This window comes from Onychomys torridus, chromosome 4, assembly GCF_903995425.1.
Source record: "Onychomys torridus chromosome 4, mOncTor1.1, whole genome shotgun sequence".
In the NCBI taxonomy this organism is placed as follows: Eukaryota; Metazoa; Chordata; class Mammalia; order Rodentia; family Cricetidae; genus Onychomys; species Onychomys torridus.
Genome location: NC_050446.1, coordinates 1,849,426 through 1,873,309, shown reverse-complemented (window position 1 = coordinate 1,873,309; position 23,884 = coordinate 1,849,426). Strand labels below are relative to the sequence as shown.

The 23,884-nt window shown below is 38.3% G+C and overlaps 1 protein-coding gene across 3 annotated transcripts in view; it reads left to right on the top strand.

Moving 5' to 3' along the window:
- The window catches only part of Rabgap1 (RAB GTPase activating protein 1), a 124,193-nt gene that overhangs the window by 30,009 nt on the left and 70,300 nt on the right, over nucleotides 1-23,884 (top strand). For all 3 annotated transcript variants that reach the window (XM_036183979.1, XM_036183978.1, XM_036183980.1), the window contains exons 2-10: nucleotides 678-877; nucleotides 4,130-4,349; nucleotides 5,234-5,438; nucleotides 8,705-8,879; nucleotides 9,936-10,093; nucleotides 12,908-13,018; nucleotides 13,541-13,607; nucleotides 13,970-14,072; nucleotides 20,510-20,679. In XM_036183979.1, the coding sequence (XP_036039872.1) occupies nucleotides 728-877; nucleotides 4,130-4,349; nucleotides 5,234-5,438; nucleotides 8,705-8,879; nucleotides 9,936-10,093; nucleotides 12,908-13,018; nucleotides 13,541-13,607; nucleotides 13,970-14,072; nucleotides 20,510-20,679 (1,359 nt within the window). In that variant the 5' untranslated portion in view covers nucleotides 678-727. The remainder of the gene's footprint in view (nucleotides 1-677; nucleotides 878-4,129; nucleotides 4,350-5,233; nucleotides 5,439-8,704; nucleotides 8,880-9,935; nucleotides 10,094-12,907; nucleotides 13,019-13,540; nucleotides 13,608-13,969; nucleotides 14,073-20,509; nucleotides 20,680-23,884) is intronic.

Below are 23,884 nucleotides of genomic sequence, written 5' to 3'. Positions count from 1 at the left end.
TTAGCTTTATTGATGTGATGAACATGAAGCTATAGTAATTTTTTTCTTTTTTTTTTTTTGTTGTTGTTTTCCAAGACAGGGTTTCTCCGGAACTTACTCGCTCTGTAGACCAGGCTGGCCTTGTAAGGTGTGGGGGAAGATTGAGTTTTTAATGAAAGATATTTCCAAGCTGTAGAATTTCTGCTTTCCCTGCCTTGAATTTATCTCTTTTGTGTATTAATGTGAAATTCTGTTTGCTATAGTCATCATAGTATTTAAAATTTTAGTATTGATGATTGTAGGGAAATGGAGTTATGACACTTTCACAATAACCAAGTATTTTAACTTTATGTGTAAAGCATTACAGATTAAAGGCCAGAGTACTGTTGAGTTCTTTGCTTTTGGAAGCTAAGACCTGAGTTGTAGTATGTGCCAAAGGCAGCCCTGTTGTAGGTAGGTAGGTGGGGTTATTGTAAGGAGTGTTTTGTTTTTGGAATCTGAACCATCTTGACCCAAATAGCACAGAATGCCCTTATTAGAATGAAAAGCCTAAATTACAAGTAGCAGGTGTCCTAATATTTTACAAGGTTTTTTTTAAAAAAAGTTTGTTTTTATTTTGTCCATTTTTTTAAATAATAGAGAGTAATTGAATATCTAACATACATTTTATATGAATCTTTGTGGTTTTTGTTTTCCAGGCATTTAAAAAATATTTAACCATTCATGAGTTGAGCCTCATTCTTGAGTTATGGATGACAAGGCTTCTGTTGGAAAAATCAGTGTCTCCTCAGACTCAGTATCTACTCTTAATAGTGAAGATTTTGTCTTGGTTTCCAGGCAAGGAGATGAGACACCATCCACAAATAATGGAAGTGATGACGAGAAGCCTGGACTCAAGGTAAAGCTTGACAGCCTAAATGTGCCTTGCTAAATCCAGTGCACAGCTTGGACTTCACAGGAGAAAGAGTAAGGGGGGAGAACAGAGAGTTAATAGATACACTTCTCAGTGGTGGTGAAGGGTTTTGTATATACTTATGAGTTATTTTTTATTTTAAGGATTTTTATTTTGACTAGCTTCTCTTAAATTTGTCAAAACTCTTAGTTTGTAAACATTTTTAACTTCAGGATTGTTCTTTTTTTCCTATTCAACAACAACACTTATTTCTTTCAGGCTTGTGTGTACAGTGTAAGGACACCGACAGGTCAGCATTGAGAGCCATGAAAACATGACATTTAGGCCAAAAACAGAGCTTTAAATACCTCACCTTTTGACCACTCTGTTTATCTTTTCTCAACTAAACAAAGAACCATTACTTCTTTCGACATACTCTGTTACAGTTCTGCTCTTCATGGATATAAATGGAAATACTACCTGTTGAAGTTTTTCATTTAAAATACAAGTTATTCCAATATTCTAGTTTCTACTGTGTCTATTCATTCAACAAATACTTCTTGAAAACTCTCTGTGCTAAGTACTGGTAAAGTGGTGGGAACAGCACACCTGCCCTGTTAGAGCATGTGTACTAATGGGAGGAAAGGATACAGGCAAATGAGAAAGTCATGTGACAGGAAAGCCCTGGGGTTGTGGCCTGGTAGCATGTTGGCCTAGCATGCAAGAAGCTCCAGGCTTGCTTTCTAGTACATAGAAAGCCAGGGATGTTGGTATATAATCTCAGCACTTGTCTGTAGAGGCAGGAGGATCAACAATTAGAGGTTGTCCTCTGCTGAGCAGTAAGTTGCGGCCAGCCTTCACTATATGGGAACCTGTTTTTAAAACTAATAATTTAAAACTTATGTAATTATGTTAAGAAAAATATGTGGTCAGGAATGAAAGATTTTTGTGGTCGTTTTTTAACTATTGCAAACTTTTGTCAAATTTTTAAAAAATTCTTTTAAAAATATTTTTCTGCGTTTGTGTGCCAAGCTCATCTATGACTGGATGTGGAGAGTTGGAAGAAAGCTCATGGGATTTGTTTCTTTCAGGACAACATGTGAATACGAGGAATCAAACCCAGCAGATAAAGCAATATCTTTTGCTGGCGGAGCCGTCTTCCCAGCACTCGCAAATATTTTTATTAGCTATCCCTTGTACATTTACAAGGGAATAAGTAAGAAAACAGTTGAAATAACTCCAGGTCTAGGAGATCTTACCCTCTTCTGGCTTCCATGAGCATCTGTAAAATGCAACATGCATTCACACAGATGTACACATACATATAAAATATTTAAAAGTTAATGACAGTTTTAATGACCAGTATTGAGGGGTGTTGAGTTCAATCCCCAGGACTTTTTTTTTTTTTTTTAAATAGAATCTTTTTTAAGGAAAGGAGAAAAAAAATGCATTTGAAGTGAGCCCTAAATGAAATGAAGAAAACCATGGAGAAACTTTCCAAAGGCAGTACCAGATATAGAGACACTGAGGGCAGCAGCTCCCAGCAAAGCCACCAGAATAAAGTGGAAGCCATGTGATCTGGAACGTGCAGGGCCACAAGATGACTTGTTTCTTTTGGAGCTTTGGTAGCAAATTTGGACTTTGTTCTAAACGTGAGGAGAATTTTTGAAAGTTTTGAATGGGGACATGATCTAATTTACATTTTAAAAAGCTAACTGGCTGAGAGTGACCTACTCCCAGAATCACTGGTGACAATTATTAAAACAAAAATAAAAAGTAGCATTTAAAGTCTCCGGAAATCTTTGAAAAGAAATGCAGCAAATGGGAAATCTTAGTCATGAAACTGTTAATCTCACTTTACAGTCCTCATCTTGTTCTCTCTCCTAACAGTCAACAGCTGTTTCTGCTCTACAGACTGGCATAATCAAGAAGATGGCCTGGGAGGAATGGGGGGATGGGATCAAAGTATGTGGTCAACATACTGAATGAAAAAAATAGTAAAAAGAAAAAAATAGGGGTCATGAAGGTTATTGAGCCTACTCCCAGTTCCTGAGCAGTGACTTGGATTTTTGCCTGTAGGGAACTGTAAGCCATAAAACAGCTCTTTTCACTGTCTTTATTGTCAACAAATGTAAACAATAAGAATTCCAGAAGTGGAGTCATCAGGATCCTAAGTCAGTACAATATGTTGTCTACAGTGTCTGGTTTCCAACAATAAGAAAAGATTGTGGAACATACATAGAAACAAAATATACATACACTGAAAAGAAAAACAGGCAACAGAAATTTCTAGTCAGTGACCATTAAATTTAACATATGAAACATTTCCAAGACAGCCAGAGCTACAGACAAATGGTATCTTATAAAAAGAAAAAAAAAAAAGCATTTCAAAGTAGTCTTTATTGCTATGTCCAACAAATTATAGAATATCGTGCTTATAGAACAGATGGATACATGACAGTGGCATCAAATACTATAGGCAGTATTAGTAAGGAGGCTAGAGACATGGCTCTGCAGTTAGGGCATTGTCTGCTCTTCCAGAGGTCCCCAGTTAGATTCCCAGCACTCACATGGTGGCTCAGTCATTAATGTCTGTAACATTAATTCCAGGGGCTCTGCCAACCTCTTCTGGCCTTCACCAGCACCAGACAGGCATTCAGGCAAAACCACCCATAAGGAGCTAGATTGTTTTTAAGGAGCTAGCTGAAAATTCCAGTTCACTTCCTTTTATGAGTAACTAATGATAAACCATTATGTCCTGGGGTATAATTTAGTGAAAAAAACAAAAAGAAAATCATTGGAATACAGCACTTCTCTTTCTCTGTCCTGACACACTCATGCTATCACCTTTATTCACATGTCTCAGCACTTTAAAGGCAAGTTCACATAAAACAAATGAGGGAGACTTCTCCAGAAATAGTGGAGACTTATTTATAGGAGTCATAAAATATATGTGAGCTTTTACTGTATTTCACATTTCTTTTAACTTTTGGAAGCAAGCACATTTTTCCTTAAGAAAACTATTAAACAGAAAACATTAATATTGTCATGTTGTTACCTATTTCTGAGTGTTGTTTTAGATGTATTGTACTTTTTCATGGAAAATTGAAAGAAGAGAGCAGCTGCAGCCTTTATTTGTTGATATCATCATTTGAGAGTGATGTCCAGCATAACATCTTTGCTGATACCTTGCTTCAGAACATGGACCCTCACTTGATCTCTCTCGCTTTGCTGATTGTGTGTATTTGTTACCCTTAGATTGTAGGGAATGGAAGTGAGCAGCAGCTGCAGAAAGAGCTCGCAGATGTGCTGATGGACCCTCCCATGGATGACCAGCCAGGGGAAAGGTCACAGCTGGATGGTGAAGGAGATGGGCCACTTTCTAACCAACTCTCAGCTTCATCCACCATTAATCCTGTGCCACTGGTAGGGCTTCAGAAACCAGAGATGAGTTTGCCAGTGAAACCCGGACAAGGAGGTTAGCATTACTGCCTTGCTTGTGTAACTGCTTGTGTTTTTAATACTGGAGTGTGTTCTGTCCTGTACTAGATTCAAGAGCAACATGAAAACTATTGTAGGTTCTCTAAAAGCTCGGAATTCTGTGTCTAAGAAGTTGTCAGATACATACGTCGTTCTGACCTTTCCTTTAACTGTTTGTTATATCAAAGAATGAAAGCAGTAGTTACAGGATACTGAGAAGAAAGTCTTCTTTATTTTTCAGATGTGTTTCAGGAAATTTGTGATGAGTTCAAAGCCAGCCTTTAGTATAAAACTGTGTTTCAGAAAATCAGAAACAACCAAACTTTTCCAGGAAAGAAGACTGATTATGATGTTAGAAATAGATGTTTGCTCCAGGCCTGCATAACCAGTCAGAGCAAGCTGGAAATGGGAAAAAAGCCCAGGATGGGAAGGGCCAGAAGAGCAGCTTATTAGATGGAAAGCAGGGTACTAACGGAGATCGTGAAGGAGCTAGCTGTTGAGAACATGGCAGCTGCGGTCAAAAGACAGATCAGGACTTGCAGGGTATTGAATACTAAACCTTTATTTGGTTTAGTTTTAAATTACAAAATTAAAACAAATTAGGAGATGGAAAGAGGAGTCAGATCTGAATTTCAGGTTTCATTTTAGGTTTGGAATTAACATTAATACCTGGAAATCTTGGAGTTCTAGTGTAAGCTGCCTAGCTTCTATGGGCGTATTTATTTATTTGTTTGTTTGTTTATTGCCCCCAGGAATATGGCATACTGTCTTAATTAGTCCTTGATTTTTGAACTTAAATGTGTCTTTTGGATGTTTATTTGCTGTTCACATCAACACTGTTTCAAAGAGGAGAAGCATATCCTTACACTTTGTTTCTTTCAGACTCTGAAGTGTCCAGTCCTTTCACACCAGTGGCTGATGAGGATAGTGTGGTTTTCAGTAAACTAACTTACTTAGGCTGTGCCTCAGTCAATGCTCCCCGGAGTGAAGTGGAAGCCTTGAGGATGATGTCCATCTTGAGAAGTCAGTGTCAGATTTCTCTGGATGTGACCCTCTCAGTGCCAAATGTATCTGAAGGAACTGTGAGGTAAGGCTGGCCTCTGACATGCTCTTGCACAAGGAAGCACTAGTGGGTAACATATGCCGTGTTCATAGCCTCCTTAAATTGCAGCCCTCATGGAAAATATGCTCATTTGTACATGCTCTACATCCCAATCCTGTTTAGAATATTAGAAATTTAAATAGTTTGGAGATAATTGAAACATACTGACCATGAAAGAAAGATTTTTCCCTTCTTTTTTAAAATGAGAAACCAGAAGGCTAGAGAAGTCTAAGAAATGAGTATTGTTTATACTGATTCAAAGAAATAAAGATAACCAAGTCAGATGATTGTTACCAACCAGTTAAATACAGAATTGCTAATTCAGAAAGTATGTTTACTTCAGAAAAATAACATGAACTAAAAAACTCTTAATTTTACTTTCCTGTTGATAAGCAGTTAAAATCTTGGCTCTTGTGTACTCTTTATGAAAGCTGAGGAAATAGCTGTGTTATTACAAGGATATGAATTCAAAGCATTATGGCACTTGCTTATAATCCCAGTGCTTGAGGGGTGGAGTGGGCAGAGATAGATGGATCCCTGGGGCTCATTGGCCAGTCTGTCTCAGTATGTATGTCTGTCTTTGTCTCTCTTTCTGTTGTTGTCTGTCTGTATCTCTGTTTCTGTGTGTGTTTGTCTATCTGCCATCTGTCTTTGTGTGTTTGTGTGTGTGTGTCTCACACAGAGTATAGATGTCTCCTGAGCAACAGCACCAAGGTTTTCTTATCTTCACATGTAGTTACATACACAAAAAAACAAAGTCCTTGTGGATATATGTGTGCTCACCTTTGTAGTGGGATAACAGAACCCTAGAGAAATGATTTAAAAAGGAAGTATTCATTTTGTCAAGTGGTTTCAGAAGTTTCAGTCCAAGGTCAGCTTCACAGTGTCTCTAGGCATGGTGAGGTAATATATCACAGCAAAAGGCCTTGGTAGAGGAAGACTTCGTACCTCATGGCAGTCATTAAGTAGAGAGAAACAACAGGTCACAGGGAAAAGATAGGCACGTCCCAGTGACCTGTTTTCTCTAGCTGTGTCCTGCTGTCCAAAGTGTCTACCACCTCCTAAAGTAGCACCTACAGCTTTCAGTGCATGAGTCTAGGAAGGTAGTTCATACTAAAGTCATATCTGGGCCTATGTCTGTGTATGTATTTATAAATGTGCATACACATGCACATTATGAATATATCAGTCAACATTTTTTCTGACAGTGGAATTACACATGATGTGCATTATACTTCCTTCATTTGCTTTTATATTGTGAACCTTTTACCATGTCAGTAGATTTGCTTAAGTTTTATTTATGACGGTGCATAAACAGATTAGTAACCATTTCTTTTTTAAAATTTTTAATTTATGTTATGTCTGGTACCCTGGAACTAGAGTTACAGACATTTGTGAGCTTCCATGTGGGTTCTGGGAATTAAACTCAGGACCTCTGGAAGAGCAGCCAATGCTCTTGACTCCTGAGCCATCTCTCCAGTCCAACTATTTCTTCTTGTTTTCTTTAGTTTCTTTTTGTTGTTGTTGTTGTTTTTTGTTTTGTTTTGTTTTGTTTTTAGAGACAAGGTTTCTTTGTATAACAGTCCTGGCTGTCCTAGAACTTGCTCTGTAGACCAGCTGGCCCCGAACTCACTTAGAGCTGCCCGCCTCTGCCTTCCTAGTGCTGGGATTAAAGGTGTGCACCACTGCCTGGCCAGCCCAACTATTTCTAATGTTAGACATTTTAAGGGGTTTTTCTTTTAATGAGAAAAGTACTAATAACATTATCAGTTATTGTATAGGCATCTGAGTGCTTTATAAGTGCGTGGGTAATTTGCTCGATCTTTATTTCCTTAGAATACATTCCTGATACTCTCACTGGCTCCAAAGTTTCCCCATTGTTACTGCTTTTGTTAGTTTAGAAAGAGTTGATCGGGTTTATACTTTGAGAAGAGCTTCCTGTGTTTTACAGTACCCTTAGAAACACGCTGGGTTTTCATAGTAGCAGCATAGCAGCTCTATCTGGTAGTAAGGTAGCAGAAGTTTCTCCAGTCCTACTCGGCTTCACGTCCCACAGTCACTTATAAAATAATCACTCAGAGGCTTATATTAATTACCACTGTATGGCCTGTGGCAGGGTTCTTGCTAGCTAGTTCTTTCATCTTAAATTAACTCATTTCTATTTATCTATGTATCGCCACGTGTTCTGTGTCCCATTTTGCTCCTTGGACGGCAGTTTGGCGTCTCCCCTTGCTCTCCTTTCTCCTTTCATTGTCTCTCTTGGATTTTCCCACCTGGCTCCATCCTGCACTTCCATAGGCCAGTGTAGCTTTATTTATCAACCAGTCAGAGCAACACATATTCACAGCATACAGAAAGATATCCCATAGCAGTAGGAAGCTAAATAGTTAATCTGAACATGTAATTTGTCTCTGAGCATCATTTTCAAAATCTCAAATTCTAATTTTAATTCTGATTACTTTTAATGTGCATTTCAAAGTAAATGCTTATTCTAACAACTGAAATTATACTTTGTTCTAATATATTTTCCTTTTGTAAGGAAATGAGAAAACATCTATCTTGCCCCACATTCTCAGTGCCTTTGTGAAAGTGTCTTTAGCGTGGGTTAGAGCTCCTTTTGAGTTCTTCCATTTTGAACCAGGCTCCTAGGACATTTTTCCATTGATGGCTTTACCCTGTAGGATGGAAATTGCATAGTTCCTTCTTGACTTTCATAACTGTTGTTAGTCCTTTAACAGAGTCTAGAACATTGTAGCTATCACATAAAAATACTTGTGAAGTGAGTATATTTGATTGAATGATGTTGTTTTGATGTGCATTAACTATCATCCTTTAGATTTAATGTGTGGTTTTTTTGAACACTGGTTTTTGTGTTCAGTCATGCACTGTGATTTTTTTTTTTAACTTTTATAAACAGAATATTCTCTTAAGAAGTAACCAGATGCAAAGGTTTCACAGTCTGTTTAGTTAGTCTTAATTTATGTACTGGTTTTGTCTTTATTTTAGTTGCAGGCTGTAAGAGTCATTTTTGCTGATGTTGATACCTTTCTATAGGCCTCTCTCAAACATACAAGTCTCAGATTGAGTACCATGGAATTATATGATCAAGATCTTCAACATCCCTATTTGACTTACATATCACAATTCAACATTAGCATGGCTAGCATACTAAAAGTGGCTTATATTGAATCCTAATATAAATACAGTCGAAATTGCTCATAATTAATCTTTTTTTTTTTGCCTCTAAACAGACTTTTAGATCCTCAGATCAATACTGAAATAGCAAACTACCCTATCTACAAGATCCTCTTCTGTGTCAGAGGGCACGATGGGACTCCTGAGAGCGACTGTTTTGCATTCACTGAAAGTCACTATAATGCAGAGCTCTTCAGGATACATGTCTTTCGCTGTGAAATACAAGAAGCCGTAAGTCTTTCTGAGGGAACTACAAATGAGGTTTCAGGACAGGGAGATGCTCAGTGGATAAAATGCTTTCTGCATACTCAGTCATGAGGACCTGAGTCCACCCTCTGCTTAGGTGGGTCCTGAGGCTTGACAACTAGCCATTCTAGTCTGAACAAAGAGTCCCAGGCTCAATGAGAGACTCTTTCTCCAAAAACAGAGAATAGCCACTGACCTGCGTACACACCAGTGAGCACACCCGTGCACTTGCACATCAGTGCTGTAAGAGACCTGTTGGTGATAGGTTGATTGGATTAGATCCACATTCTTAACCTAACGGTGATACATTTGCAAGCTGTTCTGTTCTAAGTGGGTCCTAAACTTGTTAGAGCCATGCTTGTTATTAAAAGTATATTTACATATACTTTATTCAGTTAGGCTTTTTCAATTGTGTGTGTGTGCGTGTGTTTTAATGTTTTTAACTATCTCTGTTTTTTAAAAATCTCTCTCTGATGATTTTGTTTTAGAAACTTAACATTAGATAATTAACTGAAAAAGGTAGGTAAGGGAAAGACAAGTAATTACCTTCTCCCAAGCAAATAGACATTTACCCTCAATAATAAGTAATTTCTGTTCATTTTATATATTTATTATGATCACATGTTTGTGTACATGTTAAGTGTGGAATGCAGTCGGCAACTTTGTACATTGGTCCTCTCCTTACAGATCTGGCTCTGATTACTAGGCTGGCACATAAAGTACCTTCATCTGCTTTGTCACCTCATCACCCCAGAAGGGCTTTGTGTAAAGTTCAGACCTCCTCAGAGGAAGCCTGATGGGTTTCTACTACTACCCAGATCAAGTTACAGAGCATGCCCAGCATTCGGGAATGATCCCTTTTCTTACACCCCCAATACCTGCAAAAACATAGCTGCTATTCTGGGCCATATCCCTGAAAGTTGATTCTGCTTGTTTCATGTAAAGGATATTGTGCGGCAAATGCTTTTGTGAGTCAGTGGGGGGAGAGAGTGTTTTCTGTCTTAACAATAACATCCAATTTCCTGACATGTCTGCTTGTAGGTAAGCCGGATACTTTACAGTTTTGCCACTGCCTTCCGCCGTACTGCCAAGCAGACCCCACTCTCAGCCACTGCCATGCCACAGACTCCGGACAGTGACATCTTTACCTTCTCTGTGTCTTTAGAAATAAAAGAAGATGATGGTAAAGGTTATTTTAGGTAGAGCATCTCACATTATTTATTTTGTTAATTTATTTAATACACTATTATCTATGGTACAGAAGAAACTGTAGCTGGAAGGTTTCCTATGTCCTGCCTGGCCCGTAGTCAGGACAAATCTCTCTCACCCTCCAGTCCCACAGCCACTCAGACCCAAGTGAACACACAGAGACGTCTATTATTTATATAAGCCATTAGCTCAGGCTTATTACTGTCTAGCTCTTACACTTAAATTAACCCATAATTCTTATCTGTTTAGCCACATGGGTTGGTACCTTCTCTCAGTTCTGCCTTGTTATCTTGCTTCCTCTGTGTTTGGCTGGGTGGGACTCCTCACTCTGCCTTCCTCTTCCCAGAATTCTCCTTGTCTGCTTGCCCCACCTATGCTTCCTGCCTGGCTACTGACCAATCAGTGTTTTACTTATCAACCAATCAGAGCAACACATATTCACAGCACACAGCATGACATGCCCCATCACTCCCCTTTTCTGTCTAAACAAGTGGAAGGATTTAACTTTAACCTAGTAAAATTATATATATCAAGCAAGAATTACAGTTACAATATCTACTCTATTTGTATTTTGTAAAATTAAAGAAAATATTCTATCTATATTTGTGAGTCTAAAGCTTCATATATAATTTATCTTTTATCATAACCAATGAAAATTATAACTGTCTAGTCTTCAGCTACATCAAAGACCTCAGAAGGTTATAATATTACTTAAGTAAACAGGAAGAGCATTGTAAGTAACTTCCAAACATTTTAGAATGACAGAGACATCTGGCTGCTTGGACAGTCACCCAAAGTTCTTCATGTTGGGCCATCCTTTCTTCAGCCTACAGGCCTAGAGTCTCTCGGTCACTTCTCTCTCTGTCCTGTAGAATGTCTGGCAGTTTCTTCTGCGAAGCAGGACCCTGAAGGACCATCTTGCCTTGCAAAGTTCAATGGTCACCTTCCTGCATGTCCAGTTGATACAACATTTTATGAAACAGTCCAAGCGAGAACAATTTCTTGCCCAAATGGCTGTTTTGCCAAGAAGATAAACTCCCTGTGGAATGTCTTTGATGCCCATCTTTCTCTTTGAAGTAAATCAGTGCTGCCAGGAACTGTCCAGAAGGTCTAAGTTTTTAAAACATTTTAAATGCCATATTCTGTAGGTCTTTGAAGTATTTGAAGATTTCCTACCTAATTGAATTCTATCTATGTATACCTAGAATACTTAACTAACATGACTATAAGTGTGATTATCATAGATGACTAATTAATCTGTATTTCTTAATTGTGGCCATTTTGCAGTTCTTTGCCTCTCACATCTGTAGTTTCCTTATTTGTAAAGTGCATTGGCCAGACTCAGAATCTTTCTGTCTAAAGTGATGGTTTCTTCATATAGCTCACATCAGAAAATGAATGCTTATAATTAATAGTTGCATCACAAATCTCTTCTACAATAGTTCATAAAATGGGTAACATCAAATTATGAGGAAAATGCACGTGGCTGACTGGTTTTTGTCTGAAAATGTTGTGTCTCTTTACTTTTCATGGTATCTGGTAGCCAACTTCATTAAAAAAAAAAAATACATCTTACATTGTTGTAATTACAAAGCAGCTTATACAAGTTTACCCCTGGGAAATGTTCCAAACGATTGGTTGGTTGGCTAGCTGGTTCATTGCTTCCTTGCTTGCTGGATTGATTGATTGATTGATTGATTGATTGATTTGTTCTCATTTAACCTTATGAGCAACTCAGTTGAAATTACACTTCTTAGTTCCATAAGGTGTACAGTGGGAATTGAATGTAAAGTTTCTCATTTGGGTAACATGGTCACAGGACGAGAAATGTAATTTGGCCCCCGGTATTCAGTTAAGTGATTTCCTACTAACTATACTCTCCATCTGCTTCCTATAATGTATCCATTTAGGTTGGTGACCTCGGAGACACTCTGTATGTACTGAGTCATGTCATTCCGTGGCACTGGACACTTGAACCCAGGGCTTATTAGGCAAGCACTCTACTGCTGAGCTGTATATTACTCAGCCTGTTAGTGTTTCAAATTGCTGAGAGAGAGTGTATTTGCTTACACTTAACCATCCTTGGACCATAAGAGACTAAGGTACATAAGGACACTTGAAAATTGAGGCCTGTCTGCCAGAAATATTTAACAGATTGGAATGCAAAATGTTTCCTTGAACATGGTTGTCATTTCTAAACTCGTTTGCTGGAATTTTTTGCTTTGTAATGAAAAGTGTTACAAAATATTGGATTGGCAAATACACAAATGTACATACATAAATACTACCTAAGTAGTATTTAGGTCATAAATACCTGCCAGTTTTCAGCTATTTATGTATTTTATCTACCAGTAGTTCCGTTGCCATTCAATTAGTATTTTAAAGCAGTAAGGTAATTTAGACTTGCTCCCTAAAGGCGAGTTGCCACTGCTGTTGTCACCTGGGAGGACAGTGCAGCTAGAGAGTATGTGGGAGATTGGGTCATTGTTCTGGTAAAGAGGCATTTTAAGACTATTTTAATCTCTCTTAAGCTGGCATTTGTTAGCAATAATTTTAATAACAGCGGCATTAATATTTAGAGCATAAGGTTATCACTACCTAAGGACAATAACTCGTTATGGTTAGGCAATAAATTAGTTACCTTTTTTTCCACTTTGTTATTCATACTCAGTTCTATTTTCTTTCTTGCTACTACTTATAAACCAGACAGAAAAAAATCAGAAATTTGAGATCTTTAAAATAATTGTTATGGTTTCTGACAAGAAAATTATTTGCAACATTAATGAAATGCGTTGGCCTTACAGTGCTGTTCCCAAGGACAAGGACAGGCAGTGCTTTAAACTTCGACAGGGAATAGATAAGAAGATTGTTATCTGTGTGCAACAAACAGCTAACAAAGAACTTGCTATTGAAAGGTAAACATTTCTCTGTATGTTTATCTTAAATATGAGTTTTGGCTTTTTATCTGTCTAGTGAAATAGTCATACACTGTATTAAAAATTCATTTGCAAAATATTTTGACTTATTGGTAATTCTTTTTTGGTTTTCAAGACAGGGTTTCTCTATGTAGTTCTGGCTGTCCTGGAACTCGATTTGTAGAGATCCGCCTGCCTCTGCCTTCTAGTGCTGGATTTAAAGGTGTGCGCCACCGCCGCCCAGCTCTTGGTAATTCTTCTGTGCTTATTGTAGTGACCGTTTCATTGCTCTGAAGTCACTCTTATAAATCTCCAGTTAATAGTGCTGATCTCCAGTGTGTGGTAATAAAAGACAAGATTTACTTAACTCAGGTACAGATGATGATTGTAATAGTACTGATTTATTAGAATGCCCCTTTTCCACCCAAAAGAAAATTACTTTTAAGTGACATAACTTAAAATATATGTATGCTGTTTGTTTTATCACAAGTTTATGTCAGTTATTTTTTTTTTTTTTTCCAGGTGCTTTGGTCTTCTCCTTAGCCCAGGAAAAGATGTCCGAAATAGCGATATGCATTTGTTGGACTTGGTAAGGTTCTTGTCGTGTGTTCTTTTGGTGGTTGGTTTTTATTAGAAGGTTATAAACTATTTCTGTTTTGTTAATGTATTGATTTACTTTGTCACTTTAGACTCTGGGATGTGGAAGAGATCATAAGCTGCTGTAGTTCTGGGTAACTCAAAATGGAAAATTTTTTCGGTACTTTAGATTACTGTATGGTTTTAGTATATAATTTGGAGACATCTGCATTGTGTATCATATATATATAAACTCTTAAAAATCAGTACAGTCCTCATCAAAATTATGTATTTTGAGAATTCCTGTTTTTTAAAAGCCTCAAGATGAGGATTAGCCCACTTTTACCTTAAGGTTTTTTTTACTCTTTTCTTTAGGAGTCTATGGGCAAAAGTTCAGATGGAAAGTCATATGTTATTACTGGAAGCTGGAATCCAAAATCCCCACATTTTCAAGTTGTGAATGAAGAAACTCCTAAAGGTGGTGCAGTTTTAAGATTTCCTTATTCCTACTTTACATGTATTGGTGTTTTGGCTACATGTATATCTGTGTAACACATTCATACCTGATGCAGACAGAGATCAGAGAAGATGTCAAGTCTCTTGAAACTATGGATAATTACAGATAATTATGGGCAGCACTCTGGGTGGTGGGAACTAAATCTGGCTCCTCCAAAAGAGCAGCAAGTACTCTTAACCACTGAGCCATCACTCCAGCCCACAGGTGATACTCCTTTTTTATTTGTTTGGGTTTGGGGGTTTTGTTTTGTTTTTGAGACAGGGTTTCTCTGCATATCTTTGGAACCTGTCATGAAACTCACTCTGTAGACCAGGCTGGCCTCAAAATCACAGAGATCCACCTGCCTCTGCCTCCTGAGTGCTGGGATTAAAGGTGTATGCCACCACTGCCCAGCAGGGTTTTAGGTTTTTAAGACGTGGAGTCTGTGTAGCCCTGACTGTTCTGGAACTTGCTATATAGACCAGGCTTATCTCAAACTCAAAGAGATTCTCTTGCCTGGACTCCCAAGTGCTGAGATTAATGGTGCACACCACCACACCTGGCCTGATGATAGAGATTTTTAACATAAACATTATTAGGAAACTTTGGTGAAACAAAAAATTTGAATAATTCTTGAGTTTCTTTTTATTTATTTATTTAATTTTATTTTTTTAAGCTGGGGATCGAACCCAGGGCCTTGCGCTTGCTAGGCAAGCACTCTACCACTGAGCTAAATCCCCAACCCTGAGTTTCTTTTTAAATTTTACCTAAAAACAATATCACTTTTGCTTATTTATTTTCTTTTGCTTCCCTTCTCATTTTTCATTCCCTTTTATCATTACACTTATGTGTATGAGCTGGGCAGGAGTGGCACACACCTTTAATCCCAGCATTCTGGAGGTAGCAACAAGCAGATTGCTGTGAATTTGAGGCCAGCCAGGGCAACATAGTAACAACCTGTTTTGGGGAGTTTTTTTTGTTTGTTTGTTTGGTTGGTTTTTTATTTAATTAACATTTTTTAATTTATTTTACATTCTGAGCACAGTTTCCCCTCCCTCCTCTTCTCCTGTCTCCTCCTCCCACTTCCACCCACCCCTCCTCCATCTCCATTCAGAAAGAGGCAGGCCTCCCATGGGCTTGAACATAGATAGCATGGCACATCAAGGTGAGGCTGGACTGAGCTCCTCACCCTGCATCAAGGCTGGGTGAGGTAATCCAGCATGGGGAACAGGTTCCCAAAAGCCATATAAGCACCAGGGACAGGTCCTGATCTCACTGCTCTGGGCTTACAAACAGACCAAGCTATGCTACAGTCACACACATGAAGAGGGCCTCAATCAGTCCCATGCAGTCTTTCCAGAGTCCATAAAATTCCACAAGCTCAGGTGAGCTGTCTCTTTGGGTTCCCCCATCATGACCTTGATTCCCCTGGCTCATACAATCCCTCCTTCCTTTCTTCAGCAGGACTTCCGCAGCTTGGCGTAGTGCTTGGCTGTGGATCTCTGCATCAGTTACTGGATAAAGGCTCTGTGATGACAGTTATGGTAGTCACCAATCTGATTACATTAGATGGCCAGTTCAGGCACCCTCTCCACTATTTTTAGGAGTCTAAGCTGGGGTCATCTTTGTGGATTCCTGTGGGTCTCCCTGGCACCAGGTTTCTCTAACCTCAAAATGGGCTCCCCACCAAGATGTCTGTTTCCTTACTCTACTCCTCCATCCCAACCAACCTGCCTCCAATACCAGCACCCAGCCCACCCAGCCTGTTCCTTCAAGTTTCCATCCCCCCCACCCGGGGGTGGGGGGGCTGGAGAGATGGCTCAGAGGTTAAGAGCACTGACTGTTCTTCCAGAGGTCCTGAGTCTAATTCCCAGCAACCACATGGTGGCTCACAACCATCTGTAATGAGATCTGGTGTCCTCTTCTGGCCTGCAGTCATACATGCTGCATACATAATAAATAAATAAATAAATAAATAAATGAATGAATGAATAAATAAATAAATCTTTTAAAAAATTAATTTAAAAAGTTTTTCTTTATCCATTCTTTGGTTGAGGGGCATCTAGGTTGTTTTCATGTTCTATTATGAATAATGCTGCTGTGAACATAGTTGAACATGTGTCCTTGTAGTATGATTGAGCATCCTTTGGGTATATGCCCAAGAGTGGTATAGCTGGGTCTTGAGGTAGGTTGATTTCCCAATTTTCAGAGAAATGCCATACTGATTTCCAAAGTGGCTGTACAAGTTTGCACTCTCACCAACAGTGGAGGAGTATTACTCTTACTCCACATCCTCTCCAGCATAAGCTGTCATCAGTGTTTTTGATCTTAACTATTATGACAGTTGTAAGTAAGAAAGTATCTCAGATTCATTTTGATTTGCATTTTCCTGATGACTAAAGATGTTGAACAATTCTTTAAGTGTATTTCAGCCATTTGAGATTCTTATGTTGAGAATTCTCTGTTTATATCTGTACCCCCACTTTTAAATTGGATTATTTGATAGTGTGATGTCTAGTTTCCTGTGTTCTTTTGTATATTTTGGAGATCAGCTGTCAGATGTAGGGTTGGTGAAGATCTTTTCCCATTCTATAGGCTGCTGTTTTGTCTTATTTACTGTGTCCCTTGCCGTACAGAAGCATCTCAGTTTCAGGAGGTCCCATTTATTAATTGTTGCTCTCAGTGTCTGTGCTACTGGTGTTATATTTAGGAAGTGATCTCCTGTGCCAATGCATTCAAGGCTACTTCCTACTTTCTCTTCTATCAGGTTCAGTGTAGCTGGATTTATGTTGAGGTCTTTGATCCACTTGGACTTGAGTTTTGTACAGAGCTATAGATATGGATATTTTTGCATTTTTCTACATGCCAACATCCACATTATGCCAGCACCATTTATTGAAGAGACTTTCTTTTTTCCATTGTATAATTTTGGCATCTTTATTAAAAATCAGGTGTTCATATGTGTGTCAGTTTTTGTCAGGGTCTTTGATTTGATTCCCTTGATCTGTGTGTCTGTTTTTATGCCAATACCAAGCTGTTTTTATTACTATAGCTCTATAGTAGAGCTTGAAGTCAGGGATGGTGATGCCTCCAGAAGTTCCTTTAACTATTCTGGGTTTTTCTTAAACAATTTATTTACTTTTATTTTATGTGCATTGATGTTTTGCCTACATATATGTCTATGTGAGGGTGCCAGATCCTCTTAAACTGGAGTTACATAGTTGTGAGCTTCCATATGGGTGCTGGGAATTGAACGTTGGTCTTCTGGAAGAGCAGCCAGTGATTCAAACCTCTGAGCCATCTCTCTAGCTCCTATCTTAGGTTTTTCGTTTTTTCCATATGAAGTTGAGTATTGTTCTTTCAAGGTCAGTGAAGAATTGTGTTGGGATTTTTATAGGGATTGCATTGAATCTCAAGGTTGCTTTTGGTAAGATTTTCGTTTTTGTTATGTTGATCCTATCTATCCATGAGCATGGGAGATAGATCTTTCCAGTTTCTGTTATCTTCTTCAATTTCTTTCTTCAAAGACTTAAAGTTCTTGTCATGCAGGACTTCCGCTTTTTTTGTTAGAGTTACCCCAAGATATATTATTTTTGGCTATTGTAAAGAGTATTGTTTCTCTGATTTCTTTCTCGGCTCATTTATCATTTTTATATAGGTGGGCTACTGATTGTAAGTTAGTTTTGTATCCCACTACATTATTGAAGGTGTTTATCAGTTGTAGGAGTTTCCTGATAGAAATTTTAGGGTCACTTATGTAGACCATCATATTGTCTGCAAATAACAAAAGTTTGACTTCTTCCTTTCCAGTTTGTATCCCCTTGATCTCCTTTTGTTGTCTTACTGCTTTAGCTAGAACTTATTTTTTTTTTTAAGATTTATTTATTTATTATGTATACATAAGAGGGCACCAGATTTCATTACAGATGGTTGTGAGCCACCATGTGGTTGCTGGGAATTGAACTCAGGACCTCCGGAAGAGCAGTCAGTGCTTTTAACCTCTGAGCCATCTCTACAGCCCTAGCTAGAACTTTTGAGTACTGTATTGAACAGATATGAAGAGAGTGGACAGCCTTGTCTTGTTCCTGATTTTAGGGAGATTAGCTTTGAGTTTCTCTCCATTTAATTTGATGTTGGTTTGTTGTATGTTACTTTTATTATGTTTAGGTATGTTCCTTGTATTCCTGATCTCTCTAGGACCTTTATCATGAAGGGGTGTTGGATTTTGTCAAAGGCTTTTTCAGCATCTAAAGAGATGAACATGTGTTTTTTTTCTTTCAGTTTGTTTATATGGTGTATTACATTGACACCTTTTCATATGTTGAACCATCCCTGCATCTCTGGGATGAAGCCTGCTTGATCATGGTGGATTTTTTTTATGTGTTCTTAGATTTGATTTGCCAGTATTTATTATGTGTTTTTGCATCAATGTTCACTACTGAAATTGGTCTGTAATTCCCTTTCTTTGTTGCATCTTTGTATGGATGGTTGGGAGACTTTTAATGACTGCTTCTATTTCCAAGGGGTTATAGTTCTATTTAGATTGTTTTATCTGGGCTTGATTTAAATTTGGTATGTGGTACCTATCAAGAAAATTGTATATTTCTTTTACATTTTCCAATTTTGTGGAGTACAGGTTTTTGAAGTAAGACCTGATGATTCTCTGGACTTCCTCAGTATCTGTTCCCCCTTTTCATTTCTGATTTTGTTAATTTGGGTATTCTCTCTGTGTCTTTTGGTTACTTTGAATAAGGGTTTGTCTATCTTGTTAATTTTCTCAAAGAATCAATTCTTTATTTCATTGTTTCTTTGTATTGTTCTTTTTGTTTCTAAGTTGTTGATTTCAGCCCTGAGTTTGATAATTTCCTGCTGTCTACTCCTCCTGGGTGAGTTAGCTTCTTTTTGTTTTAGAGCTTTCAGGTGTGCTGTTAAGTTGCTAGTGTGAGATTCCTCCAACTTCTTTCCTGTTCTTTTCTTTTCTTTTTTTTTTTTTTTGTTTTTTTTTTTGTTTTGTTTTGTTTAAGACAGGGTTTCTCCATGTAGTTTTGGTGCCTGTCCTGGATCTCACTCTGTAGACCAAGTGGGCCTCAGACTCACAGACATCCGCCTGGCTCTGCCTCCCGAGTGCTGGGATTAAATATGTGTGCCACTGCCACCCAGCTTCTCCAACTTCTTTATGTAGGCACTTAGTACTATGAACTTTCCTCTTAGTACTGCTTTCATAATGTCCCATAAGTTTGGATATGTTGTGCTTTCATTTTCATTGAATTCTAGGAAGTCTTTAATTTCTTTCTTTATTTCTTCCTTGACCCAGTGGTGATTTGGTTGAGCATTATTGAGTTTCCATGAGTTTGTAGGCTTTCTGTAATTTGTGTTGTTGTTGAACTCCAACTTTAACTCATGCTGACCTGTTAAGATACAGGGGGTTTATTCCAAATTTTTTTAAAATCTGTTTAGAATTGCTTTGTGAGTGAATATGTGGTCAAATATAAAGTTCCATGAGGTGCTGAGAAGACGATGTATTCTTCTTTGTTTAAGTGGAATGTCTTGTAGCTATCTTTTAAGTCTATTTGAGTCATAACATCTGTTAGTTCCCTTATTTCTCTGTTAAGTTTCTGTCTGGTGGACCTGTCCATTGGTGAGAGTGGGGTGGTGATGTCTCCCACTGTTAATGTGTGAGGTTTGATGTGTGATTTAAGCTTTAGTAATGTTTCTTTTACAAATGAGGATGCCCTTTTATTTGGGACACACATGTTCAGAATTGAGATTTCATCGTGGTGGATTTTTCCTATGATGAATATGAAAAGTCCTTCTCCATCTCTTTTGATTAATTTTAGTTTGAAGCCTATTTTGTTAGATATTAGGATAGCTACACCAACTTACTTCTTAGGTCCACTTGATTGGAAAATCTTTTCCCAACCCCTTTCTCTGAGGATATGTCTGTCTTTGAAGTTGAGGTGTTTTTCTTGTAGGTAGCAAAAGGATGGATCATGTTTTCATGTCTATTCTGTTAGCCTGTGTCTTTTTAAAGGTAAATTGTGTCCATTAATATTAAGAGATATTAATGATCATTGATTGTTAATTCCTCTTTTTTGTTTGTTTGTTTGTTTTGGACACCTTTTTTTTTTTTAAAGCAATTATTAACCAAATTTAAAATTTGAGAATGTAAAGGGTTTGTAAGGAGACTTATGAGATGTATAGCACTTTGGCAGAAACAGTCTGACTGTATATTTCTTTCTGCTGGACTGCTATCCCCCTCTAATTCTACTTTGGGACGCTACCTAGGATCAGAATTCTGACTTGATGGTTGACCTTAAGATATCTGGAATACTTAGAATTAAAATCAACTACTTCTTCAGTGGCTACATGAACAAATATATTTCCACCTTTATTTCTTTCTCGTTTCTCTCCTTTTCTAGATAAAGTGCTGTTCATGACAACAGCTGTGGATTTGGTGATAACAGAAGTACAGGAGCCCGTTCGATTTCTCCTGGAGACAAAAGTTCGAGTTTGCTCACCTAATGAAAGGTTGTTCTGGCCCTTCAGCAAACGCAGCACTACTGAGAATTTCTTTCTGAAACTAAAGCAGGTACTTTGTCTCCCAGGTACTGAGAAAGTAGGATCACACCTCACACCGATTGATCATTCATCGTTAGGTCTTTCAAAACAGTCGTATGCCTTTTAAATGTATTAAAAGAAACATAATCTCTTAACTTCTGCTCACCTGCTGTAATTTTTACATTCTTCCTTTTGTGACGACCCAGGGCTTCATGTGTCCTCATGCAAAGGACCCTCAGCATCTCTGGAGTGCGCGTCCGTGTGCTTGTCTTTGTAAAGCTGCCTCCATTACTCCGCTCTCAGCGCTGCTTTCACTGCATGGCGTCTGATGAAGGAATTGTTGTTATTTTTTTTTCAGTTTTGAACATACATTTTTCATTTTTGGAATGTCTAGCTAGTTCTTTGATGTGTTTTTCTTTTGTTTTAGTGGTTTGTATTGAGTATATTTTCTTTGAAACACTTGAGCAATTAATATATTATAGCTCCTTCAGAAATTACTGAATGATCCTTAAGGAATGATGAGTAATACCTTCCTCTTTGTCTGTGCTGTAATTTCAGATTAATTATTTAACAGTTTATATTCTGTTGTGTTCTTTTGAAAAAGATAATTTTCTTTTTTTTTAATTAAGATATTTTCTATTTTATATACCAACCACATGTCCCCCTATACACCCCCCACCCCCATTCCCACCTCCTCCAAGGCAAGGTCTCCTATAGGGAGTCAGCAGAGCCTGGTACATTCAACTGAGGCAGGTCCAAGCCCCTCCCTCCTGCACCAAGGCTGGGCAACTGTCCCATCATAGGCTCTGGGCTTCAGAAAGCCTGCTCATTCACCAGGGACAGAGCCGATTCCACTGGGGTGGGGGTGCAAACAGTTCAAACTAAACAACTGTCTCACCTATCCAGAGGGCCTAGTCCAGTCCCCTGGGGTTCCACAGCTATTGGTCCACAGTTCATGAGTTACTACTAGTTTGGCCGTCTCTGTACATTTTCCCATCATGATCTCGATATCCCTTGCTCATAGATAGAATCCCTCTTCTCTCTCATCGATTGGACTCCTGGAGCTTGGCCTGGTACCTGGCCGTGAATCTCTGCATCTGCTTCTTGCTTTTTCTAGATGGCAGTTAACTGTGACCAGGAGTCACTTGTTTTTCCTATTATGGCAGTAAGTCAAATATGGTATGTTCTTTAGCTTTCCTTGGCTCTCAATTTTCCCACCACATAGTGGTCCTTATTTTTAATCTCTTCACGGCTGCTTCTGCCATTGCAGCTATCTCCTTGTCCCCCTCCCTCTCCTCCATCATCCCTCCTGTCTTCCTTCCTTTTCTTCCTTCTTCCTTCTTTATTCTTCTTGTTGAGCAAGTAGTCTACCACTGACCTACACCATCAGCCTCTGTCTCCACTATACTTTCCTGTGTATCCAAATGTCTTGGAAGAAGTCATGGTCCCTGTTGACCTAAATTGCTAATCTGAGTTCTCATCTCTTTTTATCTTTCTTCAGCATTTGACACAGATGATCTCTCCTTTCTCCTTAAATACCTATTCCTCACTTCATTTGTAGGACATCTCAGACTTACCCCCACCCTCAAATGCTCTACTTATCTGCCTTTAGTGTTACAGTTTATGGCCTTTACCTAATTGTTTCTTAGTCCAAGAATTGTACTCTTTTATTCCTTGTGCTCCATATCCAGTGTTTATGGAAATCTGTTGACTCTCTGCACCTGAATTATGTTAGCCCTCATACATTGCCATCACTTTTCATCTATATTATGCTAACAACTCTTTTGTCATCTCTTTGTTTCCATCTTTGTGCCCTGTGGTCTGTTTTAAACATACCTACTTTAGGTCAGATCATATCATTCTTTTTTTCTATTTCAAACTCTTTATCCTTATTTTTTTTTAAGCCAAAATTCTTTCTTTTCTTTTGGTTTTTTGAGACAGGGTTTCTGTAGCTTTGGAGCCTGTCCTGGACTAGCTCTGTAGACCAGGCTGGCCTCGAACTCACAGAGATCCACCTGCCTCTGCCTCCTGAGTGCTGGGATTACAGGCGTGCGCCACCACCAACCAGCCTTGCTTTTTTTTTTTTTTTTTAGCCAAAATTCTTACCAGACTGTAATTGATGGGCTACTTTCTAGGTCCCAGCAGATATGTCTTTCTCATCCTTTTCTTGGCACACTGCTCTAGGCACATTAAGGGCTCAGTTGTCAGCTGTTCCTTATCAAATACTCCTTGGAGTACTTTCCCCTGGCTCTTGTTGGCTAATGCTCATCCCCTCATCCCGTGAACACTCAGATTCACTCATGTACTCCCCCTGAGTACCCAGTTAATTTGCCCATTCTTATGCTGGTACTGCCAGTGTCTTGCAACACAGAGCAACATGTGTGTGTGTGTGTGTGTGTGTAAGGGGGGGAGAGGGAGGGAGGAAAGGAGAGAGAGAGAGAGAGGGGCAGGCAGAGAGAGATAACATGTATATAACTAGCTTTCATATTTTCTGGTATGCTATATACCATGTAATATATTCTTATGTTACTTAGCCATTTTAATAATCTCTGCTAAGGCAATATTCACTGATTTATCCTAAAGACTTAGACCATAGTAGTTCTCAGTAGTTATTTTTATTTATTTTAGTATTTTTTGAATTGAATTTATGTACTTGTAACTTTGACTTTCTAGTATTCAAAATTAAATTATTATGTATGAAAGTATTATGTGTGGATTTACTTTATATCCAGATTAGTTATGATGAGTATATTTAGTCAAAAACAAGCCAAGTCAGAATAAGGGTTTCTTTCCAGCACTGTCTTAACAGACAGAGTAACCCTGAGTCTCCAGGAGCAAGAAATTAGCATAAGATCAGCATCCTGGGTTTAACCAATGGCCAACTTTATGACTTTGAGCAGTTTTCTTCAACTGTGTATCTCAAGTTTACTGACTTCTAAATTGGCCACAATAATAGAATCTTCCTCATCCTGTTACTGTGACATTAATGAGAAATTCTGTAAAGTTGGATTGAAAATTCTCTATGCCTTTTAGTTGAGAGGTACTGTGACACAATCAAAAAATTCTAAGTCATAAATGAGAACATTGTTTATCATTATTTATTTACTCGGTTAGAAAGCCCCATTCAGTCAAGGTTGGCCTCAAACCCTTAACCCTTCTGCCTCTGTTTTCTGAAACATGAGAATTAAAGACCTATGCCACACTTAGCAACATTCATTGTTTCGATGGAACAGTAA